Raw genomic sequence first — 22,882 nt, 5'->3', positions numbered from 1 at the left:
TTCCTTCCTTCCTTCCTTCCTTCCTTCCTTCCTTCCTTCCTTCCTTCCTTCCTTCCTTCCTTCCTTCCTTCCTTCCTTCCTTCCTTCCTTCCTTCCTTCCTTCCTTCCTTCCTTCCTTCCTTCCTTCCTTCCTTCCTTCCTTCCTTCCTTCCTTCCTTCCTTCCTTCCTTCCTTCCTTCCTTCCTTCCTTCCTTCCTCCCTCCCTCCCTCCCTCCCTCCCTCCCTCCCTCCCTCCCTCCCTCCCTCCCTCCCTCCCTCCCTCCCTCATAAAGACTATAAATAAATAATTTATTTATTTCATTCGTATGTATATATTACTACATTGTAGTTATGTAAAAATTAATGATTGCTCTATTGCCTTTTTAGGGCAATCTATACCAATGTTGTTTTTCTTGGGTTGTATAATAGACTTAAGAGATGATACCCTGGCCCATAGGAAAATAGGACTTCATTAATTTTTTATGATGGAAATAATGCTCATATTAGGGCCTCCCCGGTGGCTCAGCGTTTGAGCGCTGGGTTGCGAAGCTGCCCGCAGCCTCTGCAGCGCCAGTTTGATCCCCGGCCACCAGGTGAGGGTCCCACATGGCACGCAGACCTCTCCTGCCGCCCGCTGCTCCCCTCCGCAGTACTTCAGTACTTCTGCCTGCTCTGCTCCCTGCTCTGGCTCTGGTGAATTCTCTCACCCTCCCTCGCTTCTGACTGTACCCAGTGCTTTTATAAATAAATAAATAAATCTTTAAAAAAAATGCTCATATTAGACAACAGTCACTCCTATATTAAAGTCTGGTCCACTGATCAGTTTTTGTAGCTTTTGTTAAACTGTGTTTCTCCCATATCGAAAGCATTTTTAAATATAAGTATTCAATAATGTCAGTGCTTTAGACATGTATTGTTCAATACAATAGACACATGCCACTATGTAAATTAAAATTGATAATGATTAAAATACTAATTCAGTTTTCAGTCACTGTGTCACATTTCAGGTGTTCATTAACTGTGTGTGACTAATGACTATGAAATTGTATAGCATAGGGACAGAACATTTGTTCAATAAAGTTCTGTAATGCCTCATACAGTGCGGCTTCCTACAATTCTAAATTGGTCTACTTATTGCTACCTCAGCTATATTTCTGAAAGAGAGGAAAGAGTGACAACTATACACCAGTATGATGGAGAAAATTAGGAATCTATATAAAGTTATCTTACCTTGAATATTTATTTACAAGTCCTGATACAGTATTTGACATTTCAGATTTTGAGTAAATATCATCCTTTTTTTTAGTTAATCAACTGATACAAATTATATCTTTACTTAGGAGCCTCTTTGTTTTTAGATAATAAAAGTGTAAGTTTCTCATTTGGTGAGTACAAAATAATCATGTTTATAAATTCAGCCAGGATAAGAGAGTTCTTAACTAAAAGAAGTATCTGTGTTATTGTGATTTATATTTGTTGAATTATTTTAAAGCAACATGATACCATAATATACTTTTGGGATATTTCTATAGATGAACAATGATGACAGGCTTTTAGACATTATTTTTTGAGTTTGCAGTGAACTTTAGGAAATGAAACGTGGTTCTTTCATTTATTATCACTAATAAATTAAAGTTTAATTATGAAAGATACTATATATTGAAGCTACTAAGACCTTGACAATAAAAATATTATTTGAATCTCATACCTTAAACCTAAAAATCCTAAGTAAAAAAATCAAAACCAGTTTACAAAGAAGTCATCTCCCATGCAATGACAAGATTGCATTATAATTATGATAGTCTTTTCAAAATAGAATTTAAAGCGTTAGTCATCTCTAAATTGCTAGTTTTTTTTTTTAGTTTAGATTGGGTGGGGTAGAAATAATTCTTGAATAGATTACTTTTAGAATTTGTAGTTTAAATATTTAAAAGGAAATGCTTTTTCTTTTGCTCATAGGTGTTAGATATCATTTTTTGATAAAAAGGAAATGATCCTATTCTAAAAATGTACATGAAGTGAAAATATTCCTGTATAATTTGTGAATTAGCATTATTCAAACAGAAACATGGCTTAGCATATAATATGGTGTATACACTCACAAATACGTAATGTTTATATATTTGCATGTGAATATAGTAGTTCTGTGATTCCCAAGACAGAAGTAGTTATTTCAGAATTCTTATCATTTAAATTATCATTTAAAAATTTTTAAAAAATTAAAAAAAATTATCATTTAAAACACATTTGTGGAAAGACAAGAAATTCTCCCTCATTAAATATGATTTTTACTTTCCCCAAAATCAATCTAGAAACTTTTTAATTATGTTAAAGTAGATTTGATGGCAACCTTTTAGCCAAAACATATATATTTGGAAAATGAGGTTTTTAAAATACTAGCAGACTGTTGGAAAGAATAGTTGTATCTTACTTTATGTCTGGATGCTTCCTGATATAAGTGATTGTAGAACAATGAAATATTATCTCTAATCCTTAGGACTCTTGAAAGAATCTGAATCAAGTGATTTCTTCTTGTTCTACCCTTCACAGTTAAAGATTAAAAGACATCCTCTTACATGTAATATAAGTATTAATCCCAATACAGAAGGAGAAGGTACATGAACTAAGATGGGGAAGTTTGAAAGTATTGATCAGTGAAAATCCAAAGAAGGATAAGATTGGGTGGAGAATGTGTGGGGAACAGAAATACAATAACTTTTCTTGAAGTACAAGGTGATGGCGCCAAAGTTTATGAGAAATTCATGTGTTCTTTATGCTAAGGTAAAGGATGTCTTGGTGAACAATTGAAAAAAGCCATTGAAGAATTTTATGGTTTAGCAGTTGAAGTATTATTGGAAAATAACTAGAGTTGGGAAGTTTGGCAGAGACAAAATTGGAATCCAAGCTTAAAGGAAAAAATGGGGAATTGTTTGGGTAGGTTACTGGGAAGATCTAGAAACAGAGAAGTAAGGAAGAATCTGAATTAATTTGCTTTCAAGATTTAATTTTCCCCCAACCACAGAGTAAAAATTTAATTAGAAAATGTAAGCAAAAGATTGCCAAAGCAACATTTAAAACAACATTAAAGGTATTCTGAGTTAAAGAATTTAAATTAACTAATAGGAAAACAAAGTTAGAGATACTGCCTATAATGACAGAAGTTGTGTTAAGAAATGCTAGTTTTCCTACAGGCCAATCTCCCTAATGAACACTGATGCAAAAATCCTCAATAAAATTTTAGCTATCAGAATCCAACAATGTATCCATAAGATAATTCACCACGACCAAGTTGGATTCATTCCAGGGGCACAAGGATGGTTTAACATCCGAAAATCAATCAACGTTATCCAACACATCAACAAAAAGAAATATAAAAACCATATGATAATATCAATAGATGCTGAGAAAGCTTTCGACAAAGTGCAACACCCATTCATGATAAAAGCCCTTGAAATTCTTGGGATACAAGGAACATACCTCAACATCATAAAGGCCATCTATGACAAGCCAACAGCCAGTATCATTCTCAATGGTGAAAAGCTGAAAGCAATTCCATTAAGATCTGGAACAAGACAAGGATGTCCACTCTCACCATTGCTTTTCAATATAATACTGGAAGTCCTAGCCAGGGCAATAAGACAAGAGAAAGACATCCAAGGAATCCAAATAGGAAAAGAAGAAGTCAAACTATCACTATTTGCAGACGATATGATATTATACATAGAGAACCCCAAAAACTCCACAGAAAAGCTAATTCAACTCATCAATCAGTTCAGTAAAGTGGCAGGATACAAAATCAACACGCAAAAGTCAGTAGCCTTCCTATACACAAACAATAAATCTGAAGAAGAAGAAATCAAAAAGACCATCCCTTTTGTTATTGAAACAAAAAAAATCAAATATTTGGGAATAAATCTAACAAAAGAGGTAAAGGACCTATACAAAGAAAACTATAAAACACTGTTAAAAGAAATAGAAGAAGACACAAAGAAATGGAGAGACATCCCCTGCTCATGGATTGGAAGAATAAACATTATTAAAATGGCCATCCTTCCAAAAGCAATATACAGATTCAATGCTATTCCAATCAAAATTTCAATGTCATTCTTCAAAGAAATAGAACAATTATTGATGAAATTCATATGGAATCACAAAAAACCCCGAATAGCCAAAGCTCTCCTGAAAAAAAAAGAAGGGAATGGAGGCATCAGACTCCCAGACTTCAAACTATACTACAAAGCCATAATCATCAAAACCGCATGGTATTGGAACAAGAACAGACATACAGACCAATGGAATCGAATAGAAAATCCAGAAATAAAACCACAGGTTTATGGTCAACTAATCTTTGACAAAGGAGCAAAGACTATGCATTGGAGCAAAGAAAGTTTGTTCAATAAATGGTGCTGGGAAAACTGGGTCGCTACATGCAAAAGAATGAAGCTTGACCACCACCTCACACCATACACAAAAATCAACTCAAAATGGATTAAAGAACTAGACATAAGACCTGAAACCATAAAATATATAGAAGGAAATATAGGCGAAACACTACGTGATTTGCACATCAAAGACATCTTTACAGACACATCACCCAAAGCAGTGATAGTGAAGGCAAAGATAAACAGCTGGGACTATATCAAATTAAAGAGCTTTTGCACAGCAAAAGAGACAATAACAAAAACAAAGAGAAACCCCACCACTGGGAGAACATTTTTGCACCCAACACTAATGATAAAGGACTGATCACAAAAATCTGCAAAGAGCTGATGAGTCTCAACAACAACAAAGAAAATAATACAGTCAAAAAATGGGCAGAAGAGCTTAAAAGAAACTTCTCTGAAGAGGAAATGCAAATGGCCAACAGGCATATGAAAAAATGTTCAACATCACTTGTCATCAGGGAAATGCAAATCAAAACTACCATGAGATACCATTTTACACAAGTGAGAATGGCACATATTAAAAAAACTAGCAACAACAAATGTTGGCGAGGGTGTGGAGAAAAAGGAACTCTTCTGCACTGTTGGTGGGAGTGCAAACTGGTCCAACCACTGTGGAAAGCTGTGTGGAGATTTCTGGACCTACTAAACATAGAGCTTCCATATGACCCAGCAATTCCACTCCTAGGTATTTACCCAAAGGACACAGAAACATCAATTCCAAAGAACACCTGCACCCCTATGTTTATAGCAGCACTGTTTACAATAGCTAAGCTTTGGAAACAACCCAAATGCCCAAAAATAGATGACTGGATCAAGAAGATGTGGTACATATATACCATGGAATATTACTCAGCATTCAAAAAAGATAAACACATGCAATTTGCTGCAACATGGATGGCGCTGGAAGGGATCATGCTCAGCGAAATAAGCCAAAAAGAAAAAGAAAAATACCGGATGGTCTCACTCATAGCAGGAATCTAGAAAACTTAAATAAGGGACCAGGAAAATGAATAACTATAAGAAAGTGAAAATCAAAATCAACAAAAAACTATGAACCAGAGACACTTTTAGGGGGGCGGGGGCGGGAGGGGAGGGATTGGGTTCAGAATGGGGGGCTGCAATTGTATGGGGAATATAACAATAAAATTTATAAAAAAAAAAAAAAGAAATGCTAGTTTTCTTGATATTAAAGTAGGAATAGGAGGATTAAAATATAAAGTAACTTCAAAAATTACTAAACTGTCACAGCTTGAAAAAAACAAGTTGATAAAAGCTTTTTTGAATTATAGAAAAGTAGATAGAATAATGACAAATTAACATTCTTTCAAGAACTAAGAAAGACTTGGTATCTGAATCTGTCTGAAAGCTTTACACTATGAAGATGAAAAAATAAACATTATTAAAAGGTGCTTATGGACTGTTGCCTCACAGCTTTAAAAGATTAACTCAAAATTGGTCAGATTTAAATGGAAAACTTTTAGAAAATAGCATAGATAATAAATCTTTATGATCATACAGTAGTCAGTAGTTCCCTAGATATGATACTAAATACATAAGTAACAAGAGAAAATATATAAATTGGATAGTTAAAAATTAAAAACTTAGTGCTTTGAAGAATGCCACCAAGAAAGTAAAAAAGACCCACCAAATAGGAGAAAAAAATTGCAAAGCTTGTATATGGTGTCTACTGTACACACACACACACACACACACACACACACACACACACACACACACTATAGTAATATAATGGATATATATTTGTATATTATATATAGGAACTCTTACAACTCAATAATTAAAAAAAACAATTTTAATGGCAATAAATCTGAATAGACATTTTTCCAAAGAAGATATTCAGGTGACCAGCAAACACATGAAAAATGCTCAACATCATTAGACATCAGGGAAATTCAAATCAAAACACAATGAGATACCACTGAACACCCACTATGATGACTATAGTGACAGAACATGTAATAACAAGTTGGCAAGGATCTGGAAAATTGGAACCCTCATACATTGATGATATGAAAGTGAAATAATACAAGTTTGAAAATCAGTCTTTCTATTTCTTAAAAGGTTAAACAGAATTACCATATGGCCTGGGACATGACTTTTAGTTATAGAGATGCAGATACAGAGATATAGATAAAATCTCTAAGTAAATTGAAAGCATGTTCACAAAATATGTGTTCTCAAATATTCACAACAGCATTATTTATGGCAGCCAAAAGTGGAAGCAACCCAGTGGTCAATCAAGTGATGAATGAGTAAATAAAGTGTGTATTCCAGACAGTGGAATGTTACTCAGTTGTATGAAAGGATCAAAGTTCTTCTTCTGCCCCTTCTAGTGTTTGTATGAGTGTATGCCCTTTCATAAAGACCAACAATCTTATTAATTTGAAGGTTAATGGGCTGGATGGTATTGTGGTGAGATATAAGATTAAGAGGTATACACCACTTAGTAAATCTACTGTGAATGACAGTGTTTGGCATGAAACAGATCAGATTCCAGTTTAAGGGTAGTCAGTCAACACAACAGACACTTCTTACACAGTTGCAGATGAAGAATGACGATGCAATACTGGTGATGTTTATAGCAGCAGGTAGAAATTATCTATTAGGGAGGGAACCTGCTACTTTGTTCTAGAATTATTCCTATAGACCAAGAATACATTCTCAGTTAGAAAAATAACAATTTGACTTTACTACATCCTGATTACTTTAGTATAGTTTTCTTTCATCCATTTATTATTCACAAATCAACTGGTGTATGTACATAATAAGCATATTGCTTTTTTTATCAAGTGTCCATTGGTATGTTTTGATAAATGAAAGTGGGGTGGGGAAAAATCACTGCTTCCTTCTCCATTGGCAGTATGATCAATTTATTCCTTTCTATTACAATAAGTTATTTTGTTTTTACTCTTCAAAAAAAAAGAGTAAGGTAAAAATATTTGTGTACCTTATTTAATTGGGAAATTTAATATTTTTCATTTATCATTGAAAAACCAAAGATGATTTTATGTTTTTGTGCATAGCCATTATATATAGAGTGCTATATATTTAAGTGGGAATAAATTACTCTTAAAAGAAATGAATCCTAGAAACTTTTCTACTCAAGTGTTTTGTTATCTAAACAAAGTCTTTTCTTTTTTTTGAAAGGAAGGAATGAAATACAGATACATGTTATAACATAATGAACTTTGAAAAGATTATACTGTCAAGCCAGTCAGGAAAGACCAGATAGTGTACACAACAAATTATATGAAATGTTCAGAATAAATCAGTACAAACAGAAAGTATATCAGTGATTGTGGGTAGGGTGGAAATGTACAGGTTTGAAGGAAAATGGGATGTGATTGATAATGGATACTTGATACCTATTCTAGGGTAATGAAGATATGTTACAATTGGTTGTGACAATTGCACATCTCTATGAATATATTAAAACCATTGACTTATACTTTAAATGGTGAATTGTATGGTATGTGAATAGTATCTCAATAAAGTTTTAAGTTTTTTTAAATTATTGAAATTTTATGTTGGGTGGGAAAATAATTCAGGTTTTTATAACTGAAGAAAGAGAAGTGAGTTTTCTTGCATGGGGAAAATATAAAACCTAAGGTGTTCACTTAAAAGGTGATTGATATTCAATTTTTGTCTTTTTGTCTTGTCTATGAAAATAATTTTACACCTATTAAATATATGAAAGGACTTTTATTAATTTTGTTTCAGACATTTGTTCTTGTTTTTAAATTTGTATACAAGCAATAATTCCACATTTTCCTGGACACCAGAAAAAACTTCAGGATTTTTTCTATAGTAATATAAGAATAATCTTCCTGGTGTTCCATACAGACATGTGACCTGAGAGTAATAAGTACTCTAACTTTTAAAATTGCTAATTAGAAAGAACTAAATATTTATTTTGACTTACTAGTACAAGATCTCCTTTCAGAATTGAAACTTTATAAATTAATGGTGTTATTTCTATCACCAAGCACACCTTAGCCATATTATCTTTTGTGTTTTCTTACAGTGTGGCATGTCTCTTCTATCAGAGCTACTTTCTTCTGGATTCTATTCCATTACATTTTCCTTTACCTTTCCCAGCAGTCTCCCACTGCTGAGTCATGTCTACCCATGTGGAAATATATGTAGTAATCTCCTCCCCTAAAAAGAAAAACTATTGAACCTGTATTACCCACTACTATTGCTCATTTACATGTTCTATTTCATCACCAAACTTTTCAAAAATGTCTATATACACTGTCATTTTCTTATCTTAGAATCACTCTTGTATCCACTTTTATCTAGCTTCTGCTCTAAATAGGAGAGAACTATATTTGCATTAAATTATATATAATAAGAGAAAAGGTGTTATTTTTATTGGAATGTTATTTTATTTTTAAAGTATGTTTGTATTGTCTTCAGACTTTTTTTTTAAAAGATTTATTTATTTATGCATACAAGGGCTGGGGTACAGGCCAGAGGCATGTGTTTTGTGGGGGCTGGTGAGAGAGGATTCACCAGAGACAGAATGGGGAACAGAACAGGCAGATTGACCAAAGTACACTGCTGAGGGGAGCAGGTGAGTCAGGAGAGGTCTGCTGCTCCATGTGGGTTGCTCCCTAGCCAGCCAGGGATTGAACTCGTGCTGCAGAGGCTGCAGACAGCTTCATTGGTTGCGTGCTAACCCCTTGCGCCACCAGGGAGGCCCTGGGATGTTATTTTAAATACTTCTCTAGTTTCTAATATTTTCTAGTCAACATACAATTAATTTGAATAAGAAGTGGTGGCTTTCAGATCACAGTAATAGCAAATTTGTCTTCTAAAATACATATTTAAAGATAGTCTACTATACACTTGTGACTGGTTGGGATACCTGAAAAATTAGGGACCAAGTTAATAGACTATTTTCATTTGCAAAGCACATTTCATAGCACTTTTGAAAACAAATGTCATCGAAATTTTTCCTTCTAGGAATTACTAGGCGGAAATCTCTTAAGACAAAATTTCAAGGTGGACTCCACATTCATGTTCTTACAATTCTATTTATCAGCTTCTTCCCATCCTATTACACCTGAAAATGGAAGACTAGAACAATTAAGAATGACACATCTGACCACACTTAATCTAGACTAAGATATGGTCTGAAAGCTCCCTGAGTAAAGGAATTATCTCTGATTCATTTGCACACTCCCCCCTAACAAGGCCTTATACTGTACCCTACAAATACTAGGCACTTAACAAATATTAAGATTTTTTTCAGTTTTAAACTGGTGTTATCTCCACTAAAAAAAAATACAGTCAGTAAAATTTTTATTATTAAAAAATTAAACTTGGGAACAGTAAATACGTTTTTAAAAAATTCCTTTAAAAAGTATTCTAAGATAAATAAAGGAAATTTTTTTATATCTTTTCACCTGAATACTTGCAATATTTATAATACTTTCTTGCAACTCAGTACACTGTTTTGGTTAGATCCTTCTCATAAAAATATTTTCTTTAGAACAAAAAATATTTTCAACAAAAGAAAGGGAATTTTTTTTAGTGTATCCTTTACTATTATTGGATTAGTCATCATAGACTTTACTCTTGGCTCATTTGTTATGTAATCTTGGTTGTAAAAGCAAACTTTATTAATGCTCCAATTTTCTTTGAGATCAAATGAAGAGGCTAAAGCTTACAATCTTTTGAAGTCTTTAAAAGTATTGATAATAGGAATCAGATTTTCAGTCAAAATTATTGATATGTTGGTTTGATTAAGGAAATAAAGAATTAATTTTTCCTATCAGCTTCTGCTACTTAGTGCAAGCGAATGACTTAAGTCTTTGATTATTTGTTAGTATCTTTTTTAGATCATTTCAATTTGGTACTCTTTTAAACGATACATTGTTATTTTAAAAATATGTAAAACATAGAAGTGTAATTTGGGGGAAAAATGCTTTTTTTCTTAACTAGAACTAATAATGAAAACATTAGCATACAGTGGACAGTTTTGTTAACTAGCTCTTCCTCTTCCATTCTCTCTTCCTATTGCAGTAAGGACATATTAAATCAGGTTTGCAATACTATGTTTCAAGAATAGTTTCATTTAAATAGAATTATTGATTTCATATATAGCATACATTTCACTTCTATTGGTTAGCTTAAGAAATGATTAGTAAAACTAAAGGCCCCAAAATTCATTGGAACAGATGAATACTTCAGATGCAGCCATCTTGGTAGCCTATTAGCCCTACTAGTATTTCGTTGTTAAAGGTTTGCATAAATTAGTAATGATTGAGTTAATAACTTGAAATTAAAGAAAAAATGTATTTCTTCACTTTAGAGAACAATAGTCTACATAGTATGGAAAACAGGCCAGTATAAATGACCCCAAATTTGTACCTTTTCTGATTACATTTGTATTGCCTCACTATTAGGGAAAATTCTAGGTACTGTAGGCCCAGTCAAAGATTCACTTTGGAGATTCTTTTTAAGATAGATGGAAATTCTTTGAATGATTTTTTTGTTCTTACATGGAAGTTTTTTTAAATTTTCCTAAGTGTCTAAATGACTTAGGTGATCCAAGTATTTTTTTTTATTAAGTAAGTAAAATTTTGTTCTTTCTATTTTAGCTTGAGCTCTAAGTGATTTTGCTAGATGAAACTTCACTCCATTTTTAATATTTATATATTCACCCATTTTTTTTTTTCAGGAGATTTTATGAAGATGGAGCAATTGTCTTGGGTGAGGAAGCAAATATGCTTGCTGGCATGCTGCTTGGACTCAATGCTATTGATTTCAGGTACTTAATCTAAATATATTTGTATTTTAAATTATTCCACTTCATAATAGTTTATACTTATGTTGTTTTCTTTCAGTTGTCTAAGTAAAGCACATAGTTGTATATTGATATTTGATACATGTTGTGCCCTTTCAGATGACATCATTTTTCTAAATGGTTTCTAAATGCTATTAGAAATGGTTTCTAAATGCTATTAGAAAAGGGATTAATTGACAGGCTTGCTCTCTAGCTTGGGCAAAAAAAATTAGGCTATATTACTCCAACTAGAAAAACCCTGTACTCTGATAGCGTTGGGGAGGTTTTTGGTCTTACCTCTTAGTATTTTTCACCTACTGCTTTAAAATGGAAAGAAATATGCTAAAAAGTAGACTCAAAGCCAGAAAGATTTTCATTATCTCTTGTATTAATTTCTGACAGATATGCTAGTGTTAGGTATATTACTTGTGTGATGTATCTAGAATATTAAAAATTGCTAATACTTGATTTTGTTATCAACAAAATGAATTGATTTCATGCTAAGATTAAGTATTAAAAATGGACAATGTGAGCTCTTTTTATATTTATGGAAACATTTTATTGACTTTATTTAATTGATCAAAAATTTCACATTATAGGGCCTCCCCAGTGGCGCAGCGGTTGAGCGCTGGGTTGCGAAGCTGCCCGCGGCCGGTTCGATCCCCAGCTGCTCCCCGGCCACTGGAGGAGGGTCCCGCATGGCGCGCAGACCTCTCCTGCCGCCCGCTGCTCCCCTCAGCAGTGTACTTCGGTCCTTCTGCCTGCTCTGCTCCCCGCTCTGGCTCTGGTGAATTCTCTCACCCTCCCGCGCTTCTGACTGTACCCAGTGCATGTATAAACAAAACAAACAAACAAACCAGCAAACAAATAAATAAAGCATGCCTCTATAAAAAAAAAAAAAAAAATTTCACATTATAGGGCCTCCCCGGTGGTGTAGTGGTTGAGTGCTGGGTTGCGAAGCTCCCCGTGGTCTCTGCAGCGCCTGTTCGATCCCCAGCTGCTTCCCAGCCACCGGAGGAGGGTCCCACATGGCGCGCAGACCTCTCCTGCCGCCCACTGCTCCCCTCAGCAGTGTACTTAGGTCCTTCTGCCTGCTCTGCTCCCCGCTTTGGCTCTGGTGAATTCTCTCACCCTCCTGAGCTTCTGACTGTACCCAGTGCTTGTATAAATAAATAAATAAATCTTTAAAAAAATTTTTTTTAAAAAATTCACATTATAATAAAAAAAAACCCCTGACCATAACAAGAACTCAAACATAAGAATGAAGGAAATGCATTTTTATAGAACATCACTTCAATGTTTAAATGTATTAAGTATGCTACATCACTTAAATATTTAAGTATATTAACATAGTAAGTATAACACTTGAATGAAAACCTGCTTTAAGTCTTGAATTAAAAGTAATGCCCATTTTCACCAAGATTACCTTTTTCTAGCAAACTACTGCCTTTTCAAAGTATTTTTTACTTGATAAGTATAATTTTCCTCTATTTAAAATTTAATGATGTAGTGTGAGGTTTACTAGCTTAATCAGGTTTAAGATGACGATGATAGATGCAATATAAAGGCTGTCTTTTATTTCCATAATTGTATTTACTTTTACATAGCATGTTGCTGACTTTGTCTAAAGAATTAGACAATTCTACAGAATTTCTTTTTTTAGGTTAAAAAAAAGCAAAACTCTAAGTTAAGAATGTGTACTGTTGATATAACACATTGAAACTGTATAATTAGCTGAAAACATAAACTAATTACACGAGTAATGTTTCAGTAAATAAAGGAAAACTCATATAAAGTGTTTCCACTTTGATTATAGCCTTATTCAAGTCTTGAAAGATAACATACACACCCTTGATATTAATATATTAGAACAAGAACTTCAACAGGCAAACTTTCCAAAGAAACCAGAAGGTGGGAGTTCATAGAAGGATTTATTCCTTTGAAAGATCAACCTTATAAATATTTCTGTTTATCTTCTTAGAAGATGTACTTTATTCTAATAACAGTAATCATAAAATAAACTTTATTTTAAAAATTTACAGAACTGGATATAGCATCATACAAAACAAAGATTGCTGAATTGGGTGACTGAGAGACTTAGATTTTTTTTTTTACTGACTTATAGACAGACTTTGGGGAAGTCTTGTTGCCATAGTCACAAAAAGGATAGACTGGAGATTAGATTTTTAGCATTCTTTTAGGTATAGACTTTTCAGATATTCAAATACTTTAAAAAAGCCTTATTTTCTAGTTAGGTCTTTCTAGGAAATATTCCTTATTAGCTGAAAATTTTTATCTAAATATGAACAGTTCCTTATTTGAAAATTCTTTAGTGATATCTGAAAAGTCCAGTGAAGGGCCTCCCCAGTGGCGCAGTGGTTGAGTGCTGGGTTGCGAAGCTGCCACGGCCTCTGCAGCGCCGGTTCGATCCCCGGCTGCTCCCCGGCCACTGGAGGAGGGTCCCACATGGTGCGCAGACCTCTCCTGCTGCCTGCTGCTCCCCTCAGCAGTGTACTTCGTCAGTCTGCCTGTTCTCTTCCCCGCTCTGGCTCTGGTGAATTCTCTTACCCTCCCGCGCTTCTGACTGTACCCAGTGCATGTATAAATAAATAAATAAATCTTTAAAAAAAAAAAAAAGTCCAGTGAAGACCAGGAGTGTCAAATATATAAACCAAGGTTGAATAAGTTTCTCAGTAAGTTTTACTTTTATGTGATATTAATTTTTGCAATGCTTTCTCTTTGAATTGAAGGTAGAATATCTTTATTGAGGAGTTTATTTGTAACAAGTGACATTTAAATTATAAACAAAATATTCACTTGCAATTTGATGAAACAAATGTCTCTTACAAAATATTTTTATAATACTTAAATTTTATTTAAAAATTTCATGTAATAATTTACAAATATATGTAACTCATATGTCTGTTGTCTTAGCTTCTGTTTAAAGGGAGAAGGATTGGATGGCAACTTTCCTGCTGTAATAGACTATACACCATATTTGAAGTTTACCCAAAGGTATTTTTACATTTTTAAATATGTTATTAAAATCTTTAATTGAACATCTTGTTTTGCATTATATTCATCTAATTAAAATGACTTTTTTAAAAAACATTTGAATATCAAAAATCATTCAAAAATACAAATTGTGGTTTGATAGGGATTGCATTGTCTGTGTTCTCTTTGGGTAAGATGGCCATTTTAGCAATGTTAATTCTTCCAATCTATGAGCAGGGAACATCTTTCCATTTTTTTGTGTGTTGTCTTCTATTTCTTTTAACAATGTCATATAGTTTTCATTGTATAGTTCCTTCATGTCCTTTGTTAAGTTTACTCCTAGGTATTTAATTCTTTTTTGATGTTTGTGAATGAGGGTGTTTTCTTGATTACTTTCTCCTAGTTTTCTGTTTGCCAGTAGGAATGCAGCTGATGTTGTATATTGATTTTTGTAAACTACAACTTTGCTGAACTGATTATTAGTTTTTTAATGGAGTCTTTAGGTTTTTCTGTGTATATTATTATATATTATATCATCTGCAAGTAGTCAAGTTTTACTTCTTCTCTCCTAACTTTGATTCCTTTTATAGTCTTCTCATCTAGTTGCTCTAGCTAGAATTTCCAATACTATGTTGAATAATAGTGATGAAGGTGAATATTCTTTTCTTGTACCACATCTTAGTGTAGAAGCTTTCAATTTTTCACCATTGAGAGTGATATTAGGTATGAGTTTGTCATATATGGCCTTTATTATATTGAGGTATGTTTCACCTATCCCCATATTCCTAAAGTTTTTCTTTTTTTTTTTTTTAATCACAAATGGACATTGAATCTTATCAGATACTTTCTCAACATTCATTGATCTGTTCATATGATTTTTATCTTTCCTTTCATTGATGTGGTGAGTAATATTGATTGATTTTTGGATGTTGAACTATCCCTGTGTCCTAGAACAAGTTCTGCTTAGTCATTGTGTGTGATCTTTTTAATGCATTATTGAATTTGGTTTGCTAAGATTTTGTGAATGATTTTGTCTCTATATTTGCAAGGGAATTGATGTGTAGTTTTCTCTTTTTGTGATTTCTTTGATTTTGGTATCAGGGTACTATTCACTTCATAAATATGTCTGAATGTATTGTCATTCACTTTTTTGATACAGTTTGATGAGAATATGAGAATAGTTATGTAGTTCATCTCTGAACTGGTAGAACCACTAATGCGAAGTCCTGGACTTTTGTTTTTTTGGGAATTTTGACTATTGTTTCAGTTTACTTGCTTGTGATTGGTCTGTTTAGGCTATCTATGTCTACCTGTTCAGTCTTGTATGGTTGTATATTTCAAAGAATTTGGCCATGTCCTCTACCCAATAATACTGGCTCTAATTAATTTGGCTCTCATTCAATAATATTGAATTATTCAATAACATACAAATGTTCACAGTAATATCTTTTTTTCCCCTTACACTTCTGAGATGCTTTCCTTTTTCATTTCTGATTGTATTTATATGAGTTTTCTCCAGTTTTTTTCTTAGTGTGCCCAGCTAGAGGCTTGTCTATTTTGTTTATTTTTTAAAAAGAACCAGCTTTTGGTTATTAATCAAATTTTCATTAATCTCTTGGACTGTCTTTTTTATTTATACTTGATTTCTCTAATTTTTACTATTTCCTTCTTTCTCTTGCCTTTTGTTTTTCTTTTTCATTTGTTCATTTTTTTCTAGTTCCTTAAGGTGATGCAGATTATTTATTTGAACTATTTCTTGTTTCTTGATGTGGTCCTGTTTTACTGTGTAATTTCCTCTTACTGCTACTTTTGCTGTGTGCCATAGGTTCTGGTTGGTTGTGCCTCATTTTCATTTGTTTTGAGGTATATTTTAATTTCTTTGGTTTCCTCATTAGCTCAATAGTGATTCTGTTGTGTGGTGTGTAGTCTCCACATATTAGATTTTTTTTCTGCTTTCTTTTTTGTTTGATTTCTAGTTTGATACCATTGTCATCAGCAAAGTTATTTGATATGATTTTAATTCTTCATGAATTTATTGATACTTATTTTGTAACCCAGTGTGTGGTCTATCCTGGAGATTGTCCCATGTGTTCAGCTTTTTGGGATTACAGTGCCCTATAAATGTCTATTAAGCCTATATGGTCTAACGATAAGGTTTCTGTTTTGTTGCTTATTTTTTTCTGGTTCATCTATCTGTTGGTGAAAATGGAATGCGGAAGTCCCCAACCACTACTATGTTGCTGCTTAAGTCTGTTTTCAGATTTTATCATCATTGCCTTACATTTTCTAATGCATCCTCATTAGATGATACATAATAATACTATGTATTCCTGACTTATTGTTCCTTTAATCATATAATTCCATCCCTATTTCTTGTTACTTTTATTTTTGAGCTAGAAAGCTATTTTATTCTATATAAATATGACTGTCCCTACCATCCTTTGCTCTCATTTGCTTGTAGGATTACTTTCCAACTCTTTAGTTTGAGCTTACTTTTATATTTGGAGCTCATGTGCATTTCCTAGAGACAGCAAAAAGTTGGATTTTTGTTTTTTGATTCACACAGCTGCTCTGTGCCATTTGATTGGTGAGTTCAGTCCATTTAAATTTAAAGTAATTATTGATATAATGGGTCTTCTACTGCCATTTTGTCCTCAGTTTCTGGTTCTATCTATTTTATTGTTGAGTTTTTATGGATGGTCTCTTTGATTCAAATAGGAGTGCTCCTTTCACCATATCTTATAGGGAAGTCTAGTATTTGCATACTTCTGTTGTCTGAGAAGGCCTTTATTTCTCCCTCATATCTGAAGGAGAGTCTTGCAGGATGTATTATTCTTGCTGGCAGTTTTTATCTTTAACTATTTTGAACACATCATTCCATTTTCACCTTGCCCAAAGTGTTTCACACTCAGAGAAGTCTGATATAGCCTGGTAGACATACTTTATAGGTTATCAGCTTCATCCCCCCTAGACACCTTTGATATTCTTTCTTGGTCCTGAACTCTTGGAAATTTCATGACTGTGTCTTGTTGTAGTTCTCATTACATTTAGGTTACCAGTTGATCTTTTAGCTTCATGTGCTTATATATTTAGTTTCTTCCCCAGGCTTGGGAAATTTTCCTCTGTCGTTTCTTTGAATAAGTTCTGTGTTACCGTCTTTTTCTCATCTCCTTTTAATATACCTGTTACTGTTATATTGCCTTTCCTCATGAAGTTGGGTGAGATGTTTCTTCATTTTTCCCCTTCATATTCTTTCTTCTTCCACCTAGATTCTTTGTACATTATCATTTTCAAGGTCACTGTTTCAGTCTTCCATTTTGTCTGTTCTGTTTCGGTACCTTCTCTAGAAATTTATGGCTCCCCTATTGCTCTTTTTTTTAACATTCTGCCATCTCATTAATATTATATATTATTAATTTTACTTATTTTTATTTTTATAATTTTATTTATTATTAATTTTATTTTTCAAGATACCCATTTGTATTTCCGAGTTTTCTTACATATCTTTGATCAACTTTTCTGGAGATTTATTCTCTCTTTACAGTGAAATATCTCCTTGAGGACTTCAGGTGTCTTGTGTTTCGTTTTACCATCTGCCCATTTTGCCCACTTTACTATCAAGTACAATCATTAGAAGTTATTTTTATGAAAATTTAGTTTTCTAAAATGTGCTTATACTGCCCTCTTCCTGGGAAGATTGTTTTGCTGTCCTCAGGTTGCAGTGCTTCCACTTTTTAGCAGATGGTGTTATTGGTTTGTTTGTTTTAGCTTTTCCTAGGCTGATGTTTTAGTATATTGTATGATGTTGTATGTCAGAGAGAACTGATCTGCAGCTGCAGAGTCAGGAGGTGGGAATGGGGCTTGAAGAAGTCCTGTCACTGGTGAACATGGTGTGTGGTGTGGCTCATGTTTTTGGTAGCGCTGATAACCTTCCTTTCTGGATTTTCATAGCTGATAACCCTCCTCTGCATTTTTATAGCTGGTAGGTTGAATTTTCAGCACCACTTCATGGGATAAACTCAAGTCCCAAGACAGGTGGAAGAGGGGGACCACAATTTCCCACACTGTCCTCTTCATTGTACACCCTTCCCAACTAGCTCACCCCAGCACCTCTATATGCATCACCCCTCGGTTAAGGATGTAACTTCACACTAACCAACATTCCTCCCCCTAAGGCTGCCATTAATACATGGGAACACACCTTTGAAACCTGCTTAAGTATCATTTTTTCCACTAAAATATATTTTCAGATTGCTATTTTATTTTGAATAAGAGATGCTTTCAGGGCTATTAACTTTTCATTGTCCATAGGATAAAATAACTAACTCAGCAGAACTTACATATGTTCCATGACAGGGGTAAATTTGCCTTATTAGCCATGTTATTTATTTATTACACATTCAGCTTTTTTTGATATCTGTAGCAATCGACATTGTAATACTGAGAGGCAATGTGATAATTGCTTTAAAAAGGTATAGTATAATACCAGATTACCTTACTGGGGTGACTTAGAGCAAATTACTTGCCATTTCTTATTGTCATTCTTTGTTAAATAAATCCATTAAATAATAGAGCAGTACCTCATAGAGTTATCATGAGGATTAATGAGATGGTGTATAGAAGTGTTTGTACAGTTCTTGCAATCATTGTAGGTATTTTCTTTCTTGTCCTTACAGGAAACTTTCCTAGTACAGTTCTCCCTTTCTACTCTTGTGGAGAGTTAATTTACTGAATTCCTAGAAAGTTAAGCTTTTAAAATTTAATTTTCTTGTGTAATTCTGTCTCTGATTAATTATGTCATATTAAAAATGAACCTAATTCACCCATTAGCATTTTAAATTAAACTTAACTTTTAAGATTAATGTGATTAAAAGTAAACTGTTTGTTGATATGAATTATTTTTAGAAACTTATGTTGACTAATTGACTTATAATGCAACTTATAAAAAGTGTGTCTAGTTAAGGATAATAGGTTGAACACATGTATTTATCTCTCTATTTCTTGTGACTGCTGAAATTATACCAAGGAATAAATGTGCAAATATAGTGAAACAAAGAGAATTAGAAAGTGTTTATTAGGTGGAAAAAATATTCAACCAGTGTTTATTGAATCCTTACTATGTTCTGGACATTGTTCTGGATACTGCGGAAAAGTTTCCAGTGAAACTGAAAAGTGAATAAAACTTGCAAAAGTTTCTTTGTTATGTCTTTTACATAAATGAAATATATAGTATGTTACATAGTGATAGATGTTATAAGATAGAAAAGGCAAGTAGGATGATATGGGTGGTAGGTGGTAGATTGCAATTAAAATTATTTTCTTACTGTTCCACCTTAGCTTATTTTCCTTTACTATCAAGTACAATCATTAGAAGTTATTTTTATGAAAATTTAGTTTTCTAAAATGTGCTTATACTGCCCTCTTCCTGGGAAGATTGTTTTGCTGGCTTTGCTATCCTAGTGTAACAGTTATTTTTTCTTAGCATTTTGAAAATCTTTGCTAATACTATAATTTCTTCATATATATATATTGTATTTTACTAAATCCTTTACAATTACATCTGCTTCATTTTTAATGTGAAATATCATTTTTAAAGTTGTATTTGTCTGTTTTTCAAGAACAGAACTTTAGTCATTGCTTTCTTCCCTCCAATTTACCCAAAATCATGCCTAGGAGAGACAAATTTCCTTTAGTCTGTGTTTGTTTTTTGGTTTATTTCTCAGACCACTGGCTAAAAACATCTCCTTTGCTAGACCTTCCTTTGATGCAGAAGTCTTCTGATTCACATTTGCAACATGCATAGATTCCAGACTGGTGTCCAGCAAATTACTGAGGATGAACTATTTAATGTATTTCCTTCATCCTTTTGATATTTCCATAATTTTCTCTATGTTAATCAATGAAATCATTGTTTCTGACCTGAATTTCTTTGGGTAGGTTTTTTTTTTGATGTATTACCATGTCTTTTATTTTAATTATTCTGTATTCAGGTGTCCCTTGTTATTGGCTCTTTTTTGACTTAATCAAACCTGAGCATCTGGCTTTTGATTCTTGAATTATAAATGTTGGTTCAACATTTATGATTATAACTATTCATAATTATATGAGTTTCATATTTTCTTTTTGTATTTGTTATTTTTCTCATGATAGATCAGAGTTTCTTTTTATACTTTGAAGCTTATTTAGACTATTTTTAATTCCCTGTTTTATAGATGGTAATTACTTTTTATATTTTGAATTTTATTTTTCTCTGATCCTTTTAAAATATGCAGCTGTATATTTCTTCTAAACCCAACAGCCATTTTAGCATACGTTCCTCTCCATGTAGTTTCCCCACTTCAGTTTTTTCCACCTTATTCTGGCTCCTTTACTCTATTGATGTCATAAGTAATTTTGTTTTTTATGATTTGTTTTTAAAAATTTTAGATAATGTATTTTAATGGATGATCTCTCTGCTACACCTCTACTTCTCTTTCTTCCCCTAGTAGAAAATGCTTAGGGATAAATAGTTTTTCTGAACTTGTGGTTACCTGCTCTTTGCCAAAGCTGAGCTGACTTTGAACCTGTTATACCCTACTGGAATTAGGCTGGTAGTACTGTTTTTCTGCTTTGCGTGGGATTAGACAGAAAGGTCCCCCTTGGACCAGAGGACCTGCTAGTAAGCTCTTCCTTACACATCTGGAGTTTCTGATTCTTTTCTTTGAAAACCTTTTCTTTCTCCTCAGGACAGTCTCACAGTTTTAATGTTAGTTCCTGTGTCTATAAACCTCACTTAAACATCAGTGGCATCTCGAAGCTTGACTTCGTAAGAGGAATAAGCAGCCCCTACTTTTCATTTTTATGAGGAAGACTTTAGAACATTATCATAATTGTATTATTTTGTGTAAACATTTTGGAGTTTGCTTACCAGTAACTTGCAAATTCAGAAGTATTCCTTAAAATCAAAGTGTAACATTATTAATTTTAATTTTCTAAAATATTAATCTTTCCAGTTCTGGTAGTATCAGCAGTGATGAGGAAGAACTAAGGACTTTGGGAAGCAGTGGTAGTGAAAGCAGCACTCCAGAGAATGTTGGGCCTCCATTCATCACCGATGAGAATAGTTGGTTCAACAAGTGTAAAAGAGTTAAACAAAAGTATCAACTAACCCTGGAGCAGAAGGTATTTATCAGTTGTCAAAATCATTTGAATTGGTTCTAGTTACTGCCTTTAGACTGTGACAAAAGGTTTCAGCTGAATGAAACTATTTACCCATTGCTACTTCCTTTCTGTTCTTAAATTTATTAAATTGTTCTCCTCTTAATTAAAAATCAGCTAAAGTTTTTGTTTGTTAAGTTTTGAGAGGTTTTTGTTTGTTAAGTTTTGTTTAATTTTGTGTTTTAATGTAAAAATGAGCCACTTATTTTTCTGAATGCAGTTTTATTTATTATTTTTGAAAATGTAATGATTGCCTAAACAAATTCCATCTATTTTGTTTTTTTAATCAGATTTTTCAGCAACTCTTTTGTGCGAAGCACTGTACTAGGCAAAGTGGAGTAGATATCAGAAAGGAAAATAAACTCCATTATATTTTTAAAATATTTATTTATGCATAGAAGAACTGGGGTGTAGGCCAGAGGTGGGGGTGAGAGGATTCACCAGAGACAGAGTGAGCAGAACAGGCAGACCTACTGAAATACACTGCTGAGGGGAGCAGTGGGTGAGACAGGAGAGGTCTGCTGTGTTATATGTGGGTAGCTCCCTGCCTGGGGATCAGACTCAGGCCACAGCAATGAATAAACTCCATTTTCTGGAGAGTTGATTTAAAAAATAAATTATTTTTTATTTTCCCGTCTTTTTCATTTTCCCGCCTATCTTTCCTTTCAAAGTTTATTATTCATTATTCATAAGGAACATGCAATGGAATTAGTGATAAAGATATAGAACATTTAAATATGTTCTGTCAGGAAAATGGTTATCAAATGAATTTACAAATATGAATGGATTTCCTATACATAAACAACTACTAATTAGAAAATATAAAGAGGCATTTATAATAGCTACAAAAATGTGCCTAATATACTTGAATAAACTCTAATGCCCTGTTAAAGACTTCTGGTACTAGCAAAAAGTCAGAAAGAGATAATCTGAAAAGCTTTAAATCACAGACATCTGAAATCCTTTACTATAATACAGTTTTTTAAAGAGTTTCATGCAGAGGCACTCTCTCATTGAACAGGAGCTCACTAAGGACCAGAAATATAAGAAGTACCTAAAAAAACATGTAGAATAACTCATAACTTAAAACACATTGTAGGGACCTAGTGCTGGAGCTAGGGGCCATCCTCTTGTAATTAAACACCAGAAGGGAAACCACAGAAGTAGGCCACAATCATTGAAGTTATACTGAAACTAGAAGGCAGGAATGAAATGCAAAATAGCAGAGTAAATACAGAATTTGGTAAGTAAGGTTTGACAATATGAAACAACTACAGTATTACTATTATGGGGTGGTAATGGTATAAAGGATATTTAATAATTGACTTGTAGAGAAAATAGAGGATTTCAAATTTTTTAGCTTTTGCTAATTTTGTAGCAAATGGGTAAATACCCCCATGGTGGTCATAGACATCACTTTTGCAAAATTGGGAAGAGATGCATAGTAGCACAC

General features: G+C 33.3%; 1 protein-coding gene across 5 annotated transcripts in view; it reads left to right on the top strand.

Annotated features, from left to right (window-relative positions):
• Positions 1–22,882, top strand: part of RUNDC3B (RUN domain containing 3B) — a gene marked incomplete at both ends in the record, with an annotated part of 100,841 nt that overhangs the window by 46,155 nt on the left and 31,804 nt on the right. For 4 of the 5 annotated variants that reach the window (XM_084230826.1, XM_084230825.1, XM_084230822.1 and 1 more), the window contains 3 exons: positions 11,134–11,223; positions 14,173–14,253; positions 21,225–21,393. In XM_084230826.1, coding sequence (XP_084086952.1) covers positions 11,134–11,223; positions 14,173–14,253; positions 21,225–21,393 — 340 coding nt within the window. The remainder of the gene's footprint in view (positions 1–11,133; positions 11,224–14,172; positions 14,254–21,224; positions 21,394–22,882) is intronic. The other variant, XM_084230823.1, reaches the window with a different exon arrangement.

The sequence above is a fragment of the Talpa europaea genome (assembly GCF_964194135.1).
Source record: "Talpa europaea genome assembly, chromosome: 3".
NCBI lineage: Eukaryota > Metazoa > Chordata > Mammalia > Eulipotyphla > Talpidae > Talpa > Talpa europaea.
This window is presented reverse-complemented; position numbering and strand designations above follow the sequence as displayed.